Source organism: Arachis duranensis, chromosome 3 (genome assembly GCF_000817695.3).
Source record: "Arachis duranensis cultivar V14167 chromosome 3, aradu.V14167.gnm2.J7QH, whole genome shotgun sequence".
Classification (NCBI taxonomy): Eukaryota; Viridiplantae; Streptophyta; class Magnoliopsida; order Fabales; family Fabaceae; genus Arachis; species Arachis duranensis.
The window spans coordinates 19,817,186-19,833,522 of NC_029774.3; the positions used below are offsets into that span (position 1 = coordinate 19,817,186).

The 16,337-nt window shown below is 31.6% G+C and overlaps 2 protein-coding genes across 5 annotated transcripts; one reads left to right on the top strand and one right to left on the bottom strand.

Annotated features, from left to right (window-relative positions):
• Positions 1–304: 304 nt before the first annotated feature.
• On the top strand, positions 305–8,180 carry LOC107477916 (UDP-glycosyltransferase TURAN). Of its 4 annotated transcripts, XR_001589853.3 has the most exons (19): positions 310–660; positions 1,254–1,397; positions 1,539–1,651; positions 3,199–3,232; positions 3,362–3,417; positions 3,503–3,634; positions 4,358–4,506; positions 4,624–4,713; positions 4,808–4,874; positions 5,495–5,558; positions 5,638–5,752; positions 5,920–6,086; positions 6,166–6,276; positions 6,358–6,419; positions 6,759–6,811; positions 6,907–6,982; positions 7,445–7,573; positions 7,672–7,820; positions 7,920–8,180. XR_001589853.3 is itself a non-coding variant. In XM_016098013.3 (18 exons), exons 2-17 carry the CDS (start codon positions 1,391–1,393, stop codon positions 7,249–7,251), a joined length of 1,356 nt encoding a protein of 451 aa, XP_015953499.1. In that variant the 5' UTR covers positions 305–660; positions 1,254–1,390; the 3' UTR covers positions 7,252–7,266; positions 7,445–7,573. The 4 variants fall into 4 exon arrangements, 3 of the variants coding, with proteins under 3 accessions (XP_015953499.1, XP_052114986.1, XP_015953497.1); XM_016098013.3 differs by lacking the exons at positions 7,672–7,820; positions 7,920–8,180 and adding an exon at positions 7,192–7,266 and having other exon boundaries at positions 305–660; XM_016098011.3 differs by having other exon boundaries at positions 7,672–8,180.
• Positions 8,181–14,000: 5,820 nt separating this feature from the next.
• Positions 14,001–16,135, bottom strand: LOC107477983 (putative cyclin-D6-1). Its single transcript, XM_016098073.3, has 6 exons — positions 15,769–16,135; positions 15,602–15,682; positions 15,394–15,489; positions 15,104–15,314; positions 14,896–15,026; positions 14,001–14,526 (listed from the first exon to the last, which is right to left on the bottom strand). Exons 1-6 carry the CDS (start codon positions 15,946–15,948, stop codon positions 14,218–14,220), a joined length of 1,008 nt encoding a protein of 335 aa, XP_015953559.1. The 5' UTR covers positions 15,949–16,135; the 3' UTR covers positions 14,001–14,217.
• Between the last annotated feature and the right edge of the window lie 202 nt (positions 16,136–16,337).

Below are 16,337 nucleotides of genomic sequence, written 5' to 3' on the forward strand. Positions count from 1 at the left end.
TCGCAATAATTTTTAGATATTTTGATCTTTATTTGAATTTTGAGCGTTGCAGTTTTGATCGAGTGAAATAAATCGTTTGAGTTAGTCAAGAATTAGGGAAGTGCGTGTTTATACGCAATTTAAATTGAAAGTTATTTTTGTTGGATTTGGACTAATTTGCATAAACTTGTATACCAAAAAAACTTGTACGTGTAGTAGATCTCAAAATATAAACGAAAGAATCAGCCTCATACAAATAAAAATAAAAGATCGAAAATGATAATTTTTTTTTTTTTTTTATTGTTGTCTCTTGTCTTTGGAGATCGAAAGAACTTTAGGGTTTTTTTCTTAAAAAAATAGAGTAACAATTTCTTCAAAGAAAAATGTTAGGAGACCATAAAAAATTCGGATGGTCCTGCTGATTAATCTCACACACGCCCAATTTCATTTGAACCCTAGCAGTAGCAGCAGTGAGGTACAACGCAGTCGTACTCGCACACTCTGCTCTCTGTGCCTCTGCCTTTCTCACTGTCTTCCGGTGGCGGTCTCTCCCTGGTCACAGTCTCTCAGTGGTCGCCTGTCGCTGGGCACTACTGTCCGCCACTGGTCTGGTCGCTGTTCTCCCTTCACCTCTGTCTGAAGCTCTCCACGGCCACACCTCTGCTGTGCTTTCAGCCTCAGGTTTGTTTTTTACCCCTGTAATCATGTACCCTTAGTCCTTTACACTATATATAATATTAGCAAAAATAACTATGATTTACTGATTTTTAATAGCTTTTTATTTTAATTGTGGATTTGTTGTTGTATTGTTCTAATTTTTTAGTTATGTTTATGCGATTAATGGATTGTTAACAAGTATTTTGAGGAGTAAAATGTCTTCACTTGGAGGAGGTGTTGCTGGAAATGAAGGTGATGGCAAGATTGTTAATAATCCATAAATTTGTTACTACTTTTGACTCAACTTTTTTATTATAATTAGTTCCAACTTCAAATTATTATATGATGGATTATTTGTTTAGGTATAAATCGTTAATAAGCTATAAATTGTTATGCATTTTGAGCTACTATGACGTAATATAATTATGGTATTTGTACTTATTTTCTCTGTGTTATTATCTTTTTCCTGTTTGCCATTATATAGTACAGCATGTATATCTATTTGAGCCTACGTTTCTACGTTACTTGCAGTAATAAGATTTTTTGTAGGCACTTATGTTTCGTGATGCGTTTTTACATTTTTTCTGTTCCTGTACTAACCTTCTGTGCCTGTATAGGCACTAGTTTCTGACAACCTTGCTCAGTTGCTTGTGAGGTGCTTCTTCGTCTTCGATTCTTCCAGTGGACTCCTAATCAAAGTACCAATTGTGAAATTTTGATTTATTTTTTCTTTTTCCGCATAGTGAAGGGAGCAATGGCAGGTGAAATTTTTCTTTCATCTCATCTTCAATTTTCCTTGGGAAAATAGATTTTTATGTGAATTTGTTCTGAATTGGCCCTTTGTTTCTTATTTTTTTTTTTAATTGAATTTTGATTTTAACTTTGGGATATGAAAATTGAAGGGAGAAGCAAAGAGAAAGAAGGTGGAAGAAGAGGGAGGGCATGTGTGGTGGTTTTAGGTGACATTGGACGCAGCCCAAGAATGCAATACCATGCTCTTTCGCTCGCCAATCAAGTTTTTCCCTTCCCTTCTCTGTCTATTTTTCTATTTTATCCATCCACTTTTATGATTTGGTGTCATACTTCACTCCAATTTTATTTAATTTCCGTAATATTGTTACCAATTTTTGTACTGAACGATTCACCAGAACCTGAATCATCACCGCAAAAGAACTGCTCTTTAAGTTGTTTTTTCAAAGTTTAGATTGCAAAAGTGTTATAAATTGGTCTGAGAATCAACCATGCTGTTTAATTGTTGTGTTATATATTTGAGATTGTACCAACATTTGTGTTCAATATGACTGCCAATTATTTGGTGGTTAGATTCTTCATATTATGCAGTTGGTAATCTAATTTTATGAGCATGATTTTGGGTATTAATCTGGAGTTGCTCAGGTTAGCATTTCTTAACAGGGTTCCATGTTTTTTAAGGTCTGCTAAGTTGTTAGCTGTTCTTGTACTATATTTCCAAGACTTAGCTGATGCTCAGACCTTGGAGTCCATGATGTTGTTTCTGTGATTAGATAAATTATGGTGTGTAAATGAATCCTATGTCCTTTAAAGCAATTAATTTATACTAAGCAATAAGTAGAGTTTGTGTACACAGCAGTTGCCTTGTGTGATTAGATATTGACTGGGTCACATTTGATAAGCTATTAAGGTATATTGATGTAGAAAGGGATAGGTAACTTAGGAGTAATTCAATTGCTTAGTCAATCTGTTTTTATCGGATTGACTCATGTATTCTATGGCCTTGCATTTATACATAAATGATACATTTCGATAGCTACATTGCATACAGAACATTGTCTTGGTTCTTGACATTGCATAATTTAATTGCTAGAGATAATTTAGACTCAGAAACCTCTCAAAACATACCTGGGAATCATGAAGGATCATCTCTATTGTAGGATTGTGTTGATTCCACTATTGTTCACTTCTCCTTCATAGGCACCTCTCAAACCTTCACTTTCCACACCTTGAAAGACCAATCTAGCTTCTTTGCATTGACTCCTAGGAAATTGATTTTCTCGGCCATTTTTGAGAGGAAAAAGGAACAGGGAAGGAAAATGCAGTGGTTCTGAAAATGAAGTGGTTTAGAGGCAACTGGTAGGAGTTAATATGAAGTGAGGGTCTGCTATAGGAAGGGTCTAAATATATAGTAAATATCCGAAGCAAAGTAGGAGGGAAATTTGAATTTCGTTTTCTTTTTCAAGCATGTTAGATTTAATGCAGTGGCAGTGTGAAGCTTAAACGTATTATTGTGTGATCAATCTAGGACTCTACATAGGGATAGATCCAAAAGAACCTAGGATAATATGTTATCAATACATTTTAAACAAAAGTATTTCAGCTTAAAACATATATTTAATATATTTCCTTTCGGCCATTTCAGTTTCATGTGTCTGCTGTTTTTCTTTTACTGACACCATCTTGATTTCAATGTTATTTCTTTGGTTTGTCCAACTTTGATGTCCCATGCTTTTACAGTCATAGGTATAAGCATTTTGTAGTTCAACGCAATTTAATAGTGATCTATGAGTTCCTTCTAATGCATTGCAGGCTTTGTTGGAGGTGGACATTGTTGCATATGGAGGTAGATTTTTCAATTTCATATTTTTTATGAGGAATAGGTTCTATTATTACAGTTCATGGAATTAATTACCACTTTTCATGTACTGTAAGTGTAAATTTTTCTTATCTAATCATTTCTATTTTCTGACAGGTTCAGAGCCACATGGTGCACTTCTTGCTAATCCATCTATCCATCTTTACATAATGGTATGTGAGTTGACAAATCTTTTCAGCTTTATCTCCATATTTTACTCAAAACTGATGTAGCGTTGGAACATTGTCAAATTTTCAGAAGCAGTGGCCAACGGCCCGCCAAAGTTTACCAAGGATACTTATACTTTTATTGAAGCCATTGGTTCAATTTTTCACGCTTCTTTGGTTCCTTTGTATAAAAGTACCTTCTCCTGATATTTTTATTGTCCAGGTTAGTTTACTTTCTTCCTTTAGGTCCATTGTTATTGAAATTAAGCATTTTTATGCTTTGCTCAATAGATCCAATGATACTTGCAAAATAGTATTTTTTATACCTGAAATAATGGATGGTTGTTTCCTTCGGCTCTGTTGCCACGTTTTGAGAAGCAAACCAGATGCCAGGACAAATAGGTCCTGAGAAATTTCGCAATGGACTTACAAGTTTTTAAGGAAAATAAAGTACCAAGTAAGTCCTGAGAAAACTCTGTGATGGACTTATAGGTCCCTGAGAAAAATGAAAAATAAATCCATGAAGAGTTGAAATACTGGAGTTATAGGTCCCTGAAAATTTGCAATGTTGGACACGATTCATTCTTTTCTCAATTTTCTCAAGAACTTAGTACATTATTTTCTTTAGGGACCTATAAGTCCATCGCAAATCTCTTGGGGAGCTACTTGTCTTCTTACTCATAATGAAAATTATTTCTGCAGAAGAAATTTGTTAGATCAGCTTATGCTTCTAGAAAGAATTGATATGATAATGGTGTCTAGCTTGGGTATCTTTCATAGTTGATCATAGGTACTATGTTCGGAAGGGTAATAATTTATTATCTGGTTTCTGGTTAGGTTAATTACATAATGAATTCAATGACATTCAAGTGAAACAACCCTTGCTGGAGCAAGACTGCTTTGTAGTTTATTTTTACATTTTTATCTGCTTCCTTTCTTTGTACAGAATCCTCCTTCAGTTCCAACACTAGTGGCAGTAAAATGGGCTAGTTGGTTGAGGAATTCATCTTTTGTCGTAGATTGGCATAATTTTGGATACACACTACTTGGTCTGTCCCTTGGAAGAAATAGTCATTTTGTTTCTTTATATAAATGGTAACATTTTAGCGTTTTTTTATTACACATTAGCTGATGAGTAATTTTCTTTTTGATCTATAATGATTTTGCTTTCACATGGTTTTTGCTAATGTTATTTTTCTTGGCTTAATTTAGGTTTGAAAAGCATTATGGGAAAATGGCAGATGCTTCTCTGTGTGTAACAAGAGCAATGCAGCATGAATTGGCTCAAAATTGGGGAATTAAGTAAGAGGGTCAGCTCAAAGTTCAATGAAATTGTTTGACATTAAATTGTCCTTGAACAGTAAACCAATCTTATGCATATTTCTTAACTTTACAGTGCTACAGTATTGTATGATCAGCCACCTGACTTCTTTCATCCTGCTTCACTAGAGGAGAGGCATAAGGTGAGTTTGTTGTCTTGTTACGAGTAGCTCTGCTTGTTATTATGGTTAAATCACTCTGGAGAATCTTGTAGTTTCACTCAATTTTCAATTATGTTTTTATAGTTTAAAAATTTATAATCAGGTCCTTATATTCTACACAAATTTTCAATAGGTTCCTATAGTTTAAACATTTCTAATCAAGTCCCTATATGTACAAACAATTTCCAATTTAGTTCCTCCAATTTAAAAATTTTGTGATCAAGCCCCTATCTTAAATGATAAATTGCTATTTTTCTTGAAATTAATATTTATAGTATAACTGTATAAGGACATAATCATAAAATTTTAAAATAGAGGGACCTAATTGAAGAACGTATATACTATAGGGACTTGATTGAGAAAATGTTTGAATTGTATGGACCAGATTGATTTTGGGACTTGATTGAGAAAATGTTTGAATTGTATGGACCAGATTGATTTTTTTTTTTTTTATACAGCATAGGACTGGATTTCACACTTTCAAATTATATCAAGCTAATAAAAAGAATTAAGTGAAACAATAGGATCCTCTATAATAATTAAACCTGTAATTATTCAATAAGAACTGAAAGATCCCCATGTATAATGCGGATAATTAATAGTTGTTTTGTAGATTAAATAAGGAACTCTGTCAGCCTCTTGGTTTTAGAGATTGTGTTAGCAATGGTAAGAAAGGTTTTACAATCTTGAGATATAATACTGTCAATCTTTGTGAATTGTTTGTTAATCTACCTTCTTCTTAAAGGAACTTCTTTGATTGGAAGCCATGGCCAAAATGAGACCTTGTTTACAAATGAGGTTGGTCCAGACATATATTTGAAGCGTAACCGTCCAGCACTTGTTGTAAGCAGCACGAGCTGGTAAGTTTATTCTATCATTAATTGAATGCATTAATTTAAAATGGTTGGTTTGCCTATTCAAATTTTCCTTATTTACCTCTTTATTATAGAAAGGCTGCTCCATTTATTTCAGTGGGTTACTTTACCAGGTCTGAGTGATTTGTTTCTGTTAACTGTGACACTTTCAGGACTCCTGATGAAGATTTTGGAATTCTTTTGGAAGCTGCTGTGATGTATGACAGACGTGTTGCTGCTATATTAGGTGAAGACGATTCGCTAGATGAGGATGTCGTCTGGAAAGAAATATCTGATGGAAAACAATGTTTATATCCCAGATTGTTATTTATCATTACTGGTATAAAATTTGTGTTCTTTCCCATTCAAGTATTGGATATCAAATGAAACTTCTTAACATGGGATCTTTATTGCTAAAGGTAAAGGTCCTGAAAAAGAAAAGTACGAAGCAAAAATAAAGAGATTAAAACTTAAACGTGTGGCATTTCGTACCATGTGGCTCTCTGCTGAAGATTACCCATTGTTGCTAGGTATTTTGTGTATTGCATGGCTTTAAAAGTTGCTCTACATTGTGGTTCATTATTTGATCTTAACATCTTCATGTAATTTAGGGTCGGCTGACCTTGGAGTTTGTCTGCATACTTCATCATCAGGATTAGACCTTCCCATGAAGGTAATCATAGTCATTTGGCAATGATAGTAACACAGATGGAGTGTTGCCATTTTTTTCTTATTTAGATAACTCCCCAGTCCCCACTTTATAATCTGTCTTTTCAAATGTTTGGCCACAGAGCACTCATTAGCTTCTTAGGCATTAATTGTAAGGCATGATGTTTATATTAGAAAACTTGAAAATTATCTTGTTATATGTTAAAAAGAACTTCGAATTGAGTGTCGCTTTTTACTTTTGAATATTATGGTTTGTTTTTTAATGTAAGTTTCAAACAACTGTTGACTGAAATTTTATTTGTTTTCTATTATTTTCTCCATTTTTCATCATTTAATGTACCAGGTTGTCGATATGTTTGGCTGCGGACTGCCTGTTTGTGCTGTTTCGTACTCTTGGTGAGCTATGTACTTCCTTTGGGAACCACTTGTATTTTTTATTTTCAGACGATATGCCTTTTCATTTATTTATTGGTCTTTTTTCGTTGTTGAAGTATTAAAGAATTGGTTAGAGTTGACAAAAATGGTATTCTCTTCTCTTCATCCTCAGAGCTGGCTGATGAACTTGTGGTGAGTTTAATGCTTTCATATGCAATATTTGCTAGATTATACACAATCTTCCTTAACATGATGCACAAATATTGAGTGGATTAGTTTGTTAAATATATATTGTAATAAAGAAAAAATAATAAGAAAAAGAGAAATTGCATCTAGGTTATGCGGTCATCTGAATACACCCGTTTTGGAATTTGTTTCTGTAAGGTTTAATTTATTTTCAGCTTGACCTTGGCCACAAGGCACTTCTAGTGGGTCATTATTACCTACACCTACCAACATAGAGAGCTGCTTGCCAAGTAAGATATATTAGAGACTCTAAAATGTAATCTTAACTTCATTTGCTTTGAGATTTTGTATCTTAGTGATACCTGTGGCCATTTTGTACTTGAAATGTGGATTATGTTTATTAAATTGGTTTATTTGCCAGTCTAAACTTGTACGATGTTAATTTGTTCTCTTGCTGTATATTTTCAGATGCTTTTCAAGGGATTTCCTGATGAATGTGATGCTCTGAAGATTCTCAAAAATGGTGCACTAGAAACCAGTTCTTCGACAAGGTGGGCTACAGAATGGGAAGAACATGCAAAGCCACTAATAAACAAGGCAAGATTGTGAATCTGAGTTAATCCTATTCTCCCCTTTGTTTTATTTTATACGCTCTTCGGCCTTTGAACTTAAAATATGTGAATTTCGATTTTCAGGTTATATCAAGATTTTGATTTTCTTTTGATTATCGGAAGATGTCTATAACAGCTCTAACAACAAATGAGATTGATCTCTTGGCTGGATCCAGCAGAAGGTCAACTGGCACCATATGCTGATTGTGTCCGGCATGATGATGTTTGGCAATGTGAGCAGTCGGAGTTATCTTCTGTAAAATAGGTACACCTTGTAGAATATGAAGGTTTAAAGAGATCCTGTTCCTAAATGATGGCTTTGTCTGATATAGGGTTCCGTTTTTGTTCGACTATTGCCCGAAAGTGTGGTCAACATTGCAGCAAAAGTGAGAGTATAATTCTAAATCACCAGATATTTGATTGTGTTTTTATTTTTTTCTTCTCTGGTGAACTGAGGCCTATTTTCACCAATGGGTTATGCACTTTTTGATATATGGCCTTTTCAAGATTTATATGAAGCTCTGATTGGATGTGGAAGATACTTTTTAATTCTTAAATTCATGGTTACTCTATCACGGCCTAGTTTGTTTCAACAGCTGCTTGCTGTTTTGGCCTTTCAGTTCTTAGCTTGCACTTATTTCATTTATTATGCACACTTCAATATCCTATAAGGCTTTCACAACTACTGGATGAAGTTCTAGTTAAGCTTAATCCATCTTATGATGCATCGGCACGGAATACGATACGTATACACGAATTTAAAATTCTTAAAAGACACGGGGACCCGATATATATTTTATGTTTGGACGTAATTTTGTTTTAGTCCTTAAGGTTTAAAGTGTCCTATTTGAATCCAAAAAAATTTTATTTAGCATCAATTTAGTCCCATAGTGAGATCAAACTTAAATAATTAACGGAATGTCCTACATAACGAGAACAAGTACAAGTTCCAGAGGCACAAAATCAACTGTTGATGTATCAATACATTTATTTATTATTTTTCTTATAATATAAATAAAATATTTTCTATAGAACTAAAGAGAATGATAAATAAATGTATTGATGCATCAACGGTTGATTTTGTGCCTCTGGAGCTTGTACTTGTTCTCCACATTATCGATTTTGTTCTTGTACTATTGTTATGTAGGACATTTCGTTAATTATTTAACTTTGACCTCATTGTGGGACTAAATTGATACTAAATGAAACTTTTTTGAATTCAAATAGAACACTTTAAATATTAAGGATCAAAACAGAATTACGCCCAAACATAAGGGACCAATTTAGTACTTTACCTTAAAAATAAAGTTGGATAGCTGACATGTGATGGTATTCAGGTGTGTTTAAATATGTTCGGAAAAGAATTTTTTATTTTTTAAGACAGTTGGACACAAGACACGCGTGTTGATGAGTGTCATATCGGAAAAGTATCTATACTTCATAGATCATATCACTATTATTATTACAATTCCGCTAGAAAACCAAGAGGGAGTTCAGTCAACTCTTGCCAACTTTTTAATGGGCTGGATCTCGAAACTCATCTTAATAAAAATAAGTTAATATACATGATGTTTCTTCTGCTAAGTATCAGAATGTTTCTTTTTCATACTAAATGGATGTTCTTTTATATATTTTTCGAATTTTTTTGTATTGCAAATGTGAATGTCTCTATTTCGTTAAGAATTTCATATTTTTTTTTAAATTTTGTAGATATCTAATTATTTTTGTCAAAATATAACTGGATATTTTTTTTGTTAAGCATTAGGATATTTTTTTTCATATTAAATGAATGTTTTTTTTATATTTCTGTAATTGTTCATTGTGCTCCACCACTCCTTCCTTAAACAATTCCTGAAACTAAACCAAGTGCAAGGCAGAGACCGATTGGATGTGATGGAATCGCGATTTGACCGATTCGAAGACCTGTACCGCTTGCTGCAGGAGATGCTGCAGAGGATCAATGCACGAGTGGATTCCATGGAGCAAGGCACTCGATCCGTCACAAACGGAGTTCTCCGGCGTCGCACCAGGCCGCCAGTGGCTCGCATGGGAGTAGAACCGCGCCGGAACAGTGAAGAAAACTAGAACTTCGATTTTTCACGGTGAGAATGCGATGACTTGGATTGAGCGTCTGGAGCAGTTCTTGCTTAGATCGATGCCAGAAGAGGAGTGGGTCGCGGTGGCGATGTTTGCCATGGAAGGCCACGTGTTCACGTGGTTCCAACAATGGGAATTGACCGCGCCGACGCTGCAGTGGCAGTCCCTTCACGTGGCGTTACTGCGTCACTTCCAGCCTGAGAAGTTGCAGAGTCTTGGGTGAAGATAGAGGCGGAGAGGACCTGACGGTGAGAGAGAAGAGTCTCTGTGTGTGTGGTTGTTGAAGGTGGGTAGGTTAATGTGGGAGAGAAGAGGAAAGTTTTTATAAGCTTTAATTAGGTTTATTTAATCAATTTTAAATTTTTTAAATTTTGAATTTAAAAAATTTAAAATTAATTATTAATAATTATAATTAATAAAATTATTCACTTTTTAACTGGTTAACACTTGGTTTTTTATGCTTTTTCTTATTATTATTATTATTATTATTATTATTATTATTATAACCTGACCTTTAGTAATAGTAAATGTACAATGGCCCAAACAAAAAGGAAAAAGAAGTGAAATAATACAATTAAACAGATTAACATAATTTTTTATAGAAAGTTATTTTTAATAATGATCTTTTTTATTTAATCATCAGCAATAAAAAAAAATTTTCAAAAATAAATTTGTTAATAGTTTATGGGATCTAAAACCACCACAAATTACTAATAAACAAAGAGGTTGTATCGTCCCAAAATTACAAAAGTTGAGGGTCAAAATGTATTTTTTTTAAATAAAAATTGCCTTGTCTTTTGTAAAAATTAACAAGAGTTAGATTTAATGTTTATTCATATTTATATTTTTTGTCCACATTATTCTCTAATTCAACAAATCAAAAACTAATTTGTTGTGGATCTAATTTTCATTTAAGAGTCTATAATTAGTCAATAAATTACTGTATATACAAGACAAAATTTAAACCTTAACATTTATTTAAGCAGACGAGTGAACTAATTATTCGATCAATCCTAATTAATTATTCATATTTATATGAGTTATTAAAAAATAAAACCGAATAACATGCAAAATAAGAATATACACACATTAAAATTGATAATTAAAAATTGTTATTTGTATTAAAATAGATATAAATAATAATATGAGTAGATTTTTTATAATATTATAACTATGGAATTCTCAATTATATAAGCAAAACCGATGATCTGTCAACAATGATAATATTAAAAAAAGATTAAAGAAAACAAAGAGATAAAGACAAAGATTTGAAAGAAACAAAATAGAGATTGGAGCGAGACTCTTTCGTGGTTCTCCAATTAATGGTTAACAACTTGACATTTTGTTACGGCATGTTCATAGAGAATCCGACACAAAAGATGCACTTCCATTTCCAGGTAACAAAAAGAAGGGTATATATTAATAATTTAATTTTAATATATTATCAATCTAAAATAATTTTATATATATATTTAATTATATAATATTATGACTCACTTTTACAAAACTACAAAGAACTGAAGCAGTACGAACAATATACAAACATACAAATATAAAATACAGGTTACATATAAAAGTACAAACACTTTATCCTCACCAAGAAAATTGTTGCTTTCCTGTTACAATAATGTTATACTAAAAAACTATTATTTATTCATTTTGACTGATCGATACATCAAAATTTATAAAATATTATTGAAATATACACACACACGTATATATAATAAGAATAGATCTAAATTTTAGTATTCAAAATACTATATAAATACTTTATATCAATTTAATATACAAAACAATAAGAATTAAAAAATATATTTTAGTAAAAAATTTAATTTTTAACAAATTTTAAATACTAATTAATTTTCATTTATTATTTTACTCTGTTAGATATATAAATCACTTTCTACATCGTCAAATTTTATTGCTAGAGACTAATAAATTAAATTTAATCAAATCAATTCTATTTATTATTTAAAATGACATAAAGTCTTTTACAATTTTTAAAATGATAGTCCTTCTGCATAAATGAATCCTGCTAGCTTCTAATTGAATAATCTGGTGTAATAAAAACTCACTTATCAAACAAAAGATCGAGATCTAGTTTAGCAATTAAAATTAAATTGATATAAAATATTTAGTTACGTAATATTACATAAAAAAAATTATATTAGCCATATGAATAATTATCTAAATTTATTATTGGTTTGCGAAGAAGGTAAGAAACAAAGCAACACTTAAATCCAGGAACATACACACAAAACTGAACCCTACAATTCAAAGTTGGGGTTTGTCTTCTAGTTTGATGTCTTAACAAAAAACAAAAATTCCCGCATGTTATCTTCGGTGATTCTTTTTTTCTCAACTAACGGATTTAATGAATGTCGTACGAGGATCATATCGCAGTGATCTTGTCCGTGAACTATATCCATCAACTTCCCTACTTTCTCATTCTCGCATCACTTTCAAAAATTGAATATACTTTGCATTGAAAAGGGTCATTTTTCTTTAATAAAAAATCAAGTGTCAAAAGTTTAATCTTTCTCTTATATAAAAAGGTTTTAAAATTCCAAACCAATTATCTCACTTTTTGAGATTACTTACAGACCAACAAAGATGAATTCTAGTAATTCAATGCTATATATAGTAATCTAACTCAAAATTTTGCTAATATTAAGACTGATTAAAACCAAAACCAAAGAACAAAGACGGCAATAACAAAATAAAATAGACATTATCACAAAAATTCTAAGTGCATTTAGCTTATATTTTTATTTTTAAAATTTTATTTAAAAAATTATAATAAAATTATATTTTTTCTTTTTATTTCCTTATTTTTTGACAAAATTTTAAAATAAAAATACTAAAAATAAAAAACATAAATCAAACCCTCCTCACTTGTATCAAAGTTGTGGGATAGAAGAGAATACACTTACTTTTGAATAAAAAATATTAGATGTCTAAGTTTTTTGAGTAATCAAATTATTCAAGTTGTTAAAATTTAAAAATCACTCACACGTTATTCTCTCTCCTCCTACATTCCTTCTTCCTTCTTCTTTTTTCAACGTCATCGTCGCTGCAGTCACCACTATATCACTGTAGCCACCGTTATGTTACTGCAGCCACCGCCATCTTCTTGATGACGGTGTTATTGTTGATGTTATTATTATTTAATTTCTTTTTTTTTTCATCGTCCTCTTTTATTATTATTATTATTATCATCGCATTCATCGTCTTTAACTTTTCCTTCTATAAATCTTTAGAAGATTAGAACATAAAAATTTTGGTGTATAACACACAAATTTTAGTATATAATACAAAAATTTTTGAAAGATTATATGAAATATTGACACCCAACCAATAAAATATGTACGGTACATAAATTTTGGTATACAATATAAAAATCTTGGTGCATAATAATATATAAATTTTAATATGTAACAGACATTTTTGGAAGACTACATACTCAAAATATTACTCACTCAATAAACTACATTCGCAGCAAAAATTTGTATACTATGTGTAAAATTTTAAGTGCTATTTACAAAAATTTGTGCTATATACAAAAATTTGTATACTATATCTAGAAATATTTAAAAAAAATTAATTTGACCAATTTTTTTAGTATAAATGATTAAAAGGTTTGTATTACAGTGTATCTGTAAATATTTCTGAGAAGGAAGATAATAAATAAGAAAAGATAAAAAAAGAAATTAAAGAAAAGATAAATGATAATAGAGAGAAAAAAAGGGAGGTTGAGAGAGAGAGAAAAAAGAGAGAAGTGGAGAGAAAGAGAAAAAAGGAGAGAGAAAAGATGTTAAATATGATTTTTGATATGTTAAAAAATAATTTTAGCATATAAACTAGTTTATATTTGTTTTATTTTTAGGAATTGGTTTAAATTGGTGCACTACATTTTAAATTAGTTTAAAATTAGTTTCTATTTGAAAAAATTGAAATATTAGCACCATTAAAAGTTGTCCTATGCTTTAAAACTTTGTGTACTACGTTTTAAAAATTTATGAATTATATCGATAAGTTTGTATTATGTACAAAATTTAATGTGTGTACACGTGTTATTTTAAGAGTATCTTTTATTATTATTAGACTAATTTAGTTAAACTTAATTACTAAAAGAACTTTGCTAAGTAGAAAATGACTTTATGAACAATGTGAACAATGAATTCTAAAATTAGTTCAATAAAGTAAAAACATACTACACTCCAAATTATGCACATAAATCTTAATATTAGGATAACCATTCGCACATCTAGTGAATTGAACATCTAATATATCTATTGTTCACATTGTTTAATATTTTCATTGTCTACCAATACTTTTTTTACTAAAAAAAACTTATAGATATAGCATCACTCCTTTTGATTCTCTTTTTAGTTTTACAAATTGGAAGATAAAAGATCTCTCTTAATCTCTTATCTATGACTAAATAGGCCTAATGACATAGTCGCTTTCGGTTGGACCAAAGAGGTTTTAATTAAATGTTATCCTCTGTGTACAGTACTTTCTTCTTCATCATCAGCATTGTGCAATCCGAGAAACATGGACCGTTTGATTGTTGTTATTATTATTCATCTTCCTTCTCTTGTTGATGATGAAATCCTTCTTCTCTTGCAAGGCTTCTTCATCATCATCATCTACTACTATGGCCATTCCTCCATTATTATTGGTTTTCTCACTTTCTGAGCTCAGTGAAAACTTATGGTCCAAGTCTAACACATTCACTGGTGTTCCTGAACTTGAAACTTCATTGATCACACACTCCTCTTCTTCCATCTCCATTCCTACCACTTCTTGTATCACATTATAGCATTTCACCATATTTTCCTACACCATAGCATCATATCAATATTATTATTATTCATGTATACAATAAAGTTTTGACATATTTTAAGAGTTAATCGGTCTAAAATTGTTTTATATCGTCAACTAGTCAAATTCAATTACAATGGCCAATTAAGTGATTTTGTATATGGGCACAAGTTTTATACTTTAGTCGAAAAATTTTCAATGATACCAAAAATACCGGTGTTTCAGTGGTTTTAAGAGTTGATCATATACATTTTATAATCTAGATCAATGGTAAAAACCACAAAAATTTCTAATATAGTTGAATCTCTTCCTATACTTTAAGTCATGTAAATCACTTGCTATTTGAATTTTCATAATAATGATGGTAAAGGATGAGAGATGTACTTTTTTTACATATAAACAATTGGATATTGCTGCTGAGAAGCTTTGGTATTGAAAAGGAAAGAGTTCATGAGAAGCACAAAGAAGTGCTGATGCGGCAATTATAGATGGCTTGAATTCCAAAAGCTTTATCTCTGCATTATCATACCATAAGATGCAATCATTATTATTTAAACTATCATCAAATGAAGTCATAAATTAAATATGATACCTCCTTGTGACTTGAATATAATTTCAGCCACTCTTTTCTTGAGAACCTGTTCCATTGGGTGTTTGACACATATTAAAGTAATGAAGAAAGTTAAGAAGGAGAAAGGGGTAATGGACCGCATTCTCCATTCCAATGCTCCCAAGATGAGTCCTTCCATTCTTTGCATTGTTTGTGTCTCAAAAATGATGCCACCATCATTCATGAGAAGGGCCTGTTAATAAAATCATCACAAGTTTCAATGAATATATCACAAGAACAAAACAAAACTAATTAATTAAATTAGAATATACCTGAGTATCAATGGCAGAGTACCCTGGCTTTATCATCTTGGATGCTAAAGAAATGCAAGAAATTGCAAGCAGCCTAAGGGCCCATGCCTTTTGTTTCTGTTAGATCTTAAGGAATTAGAATCTATCTTATTCTTCTATATTCAAAAATAAAATATGAAAACATAAGATCATAGGATCATCCAAATAATAAGAAATTTGGTTCCTTTACCAGTATCCCATGGTTGGACAAGAACCGGTCTAGATAGTTGATAGAAAGGTAAGAGACAAGTGGATCCAAACTGCAAGAAAACTGAAAAAGAAAAAATAAAATAATTAAAAAGGGAAGCAACCCAAGATGTGATGAGTTTAAAAATGTCATCTTTTCACAAAAGGGACCTTGGAGATTAGAGAAATGAGTTCCCTTCTAACAGAGATGTTAAAGTTTGAAGCTTTGAGAGAGTGAAAGTAAGTGTGAGATGGAGTGTGTTGAGATTCAATGTGGAATAGTGAAGCAACAGCATCCCATTGGAGAAGAGCATGAGAGTTGTCTAGAGGATTTTCAAGGTCAAACTCCATGGATATGAGTGCTTGTTTGTGGTCCAAGAACAAAGCAAGGTCTTCTCAATAGGTAAATAGTAGTAGTTCAAGCATTGTTCAATGAGTACTGAGAAGAGAGAGAGGTTGGTTTTGGTGTTTAAAGTAAAGTTGGTGAGAGAGAGATAGAGAGAGAGGGAGAGAGGAGTTTTCTGGTTTTTTTTTTTATTTTTTTTCAAATGAATAAAAGAAAAAAGCTTTGCAGTCTTCTTCTGTGTAGCTAGTTGCTTGGCTCTTATTAGCGTTGCTTCATTCTATGTATCTCTCTCTCTCTCTCTCTCTGATTGGTATATTAAATTTTGGGGAAATGGAAGGGTTGTTGGTCCCCTTTGGTTGCATGAGGCGATGGTTTAATAACTGAACCAGAGTTG

What these genes read in the sequence shown, in the direction of transcription:
- LOC107477983 (XM_016098073.3), bottom strand. Translation starts at nt 15,948, where the DNA reads ATGGAGTTTGACCTTGAAAATCCTCTAGACAACTCTCATGCTCTTCTC. An exon ending in TCATTTCTCTAATCTCCAAG is followed by an intron (nt 15,683 to 15,768) that starts GTCCCTTTTGTG and finishes TTTCTTTTTCAG; the next exon opens with TTTTCTTGCAGTTTGGATCC. An exon ending in ACTCTGCCATTGATACTCAG is followed by an intron (nt 15,315 to 15,393) that starts GTATATTCTAAT and finishes TTTTATTAACAG; the next exon opens with GCCCTTCTCATGAATGATGG.
- LOC107477916 (XM_016098011.3), top strand. An exon ending in CTGATATTTTTATTGTCCAG is followed by an intron (nt 3,635 to 4,357) that starts GTTAGTTTACTT and finishes TTCTTTGTACAG; the next exon opens with AATCCTCCTTCAGTTCCAAC. An exon ending in CACTAGAGGAGAGGCATAAG is followed by an intron (nt 4,875 to 5,494) that starts GTGAGTTTGTTG and finishes GATAATTAATAG; the next exon opens with TTGTTTTGTAGATTAAATAA.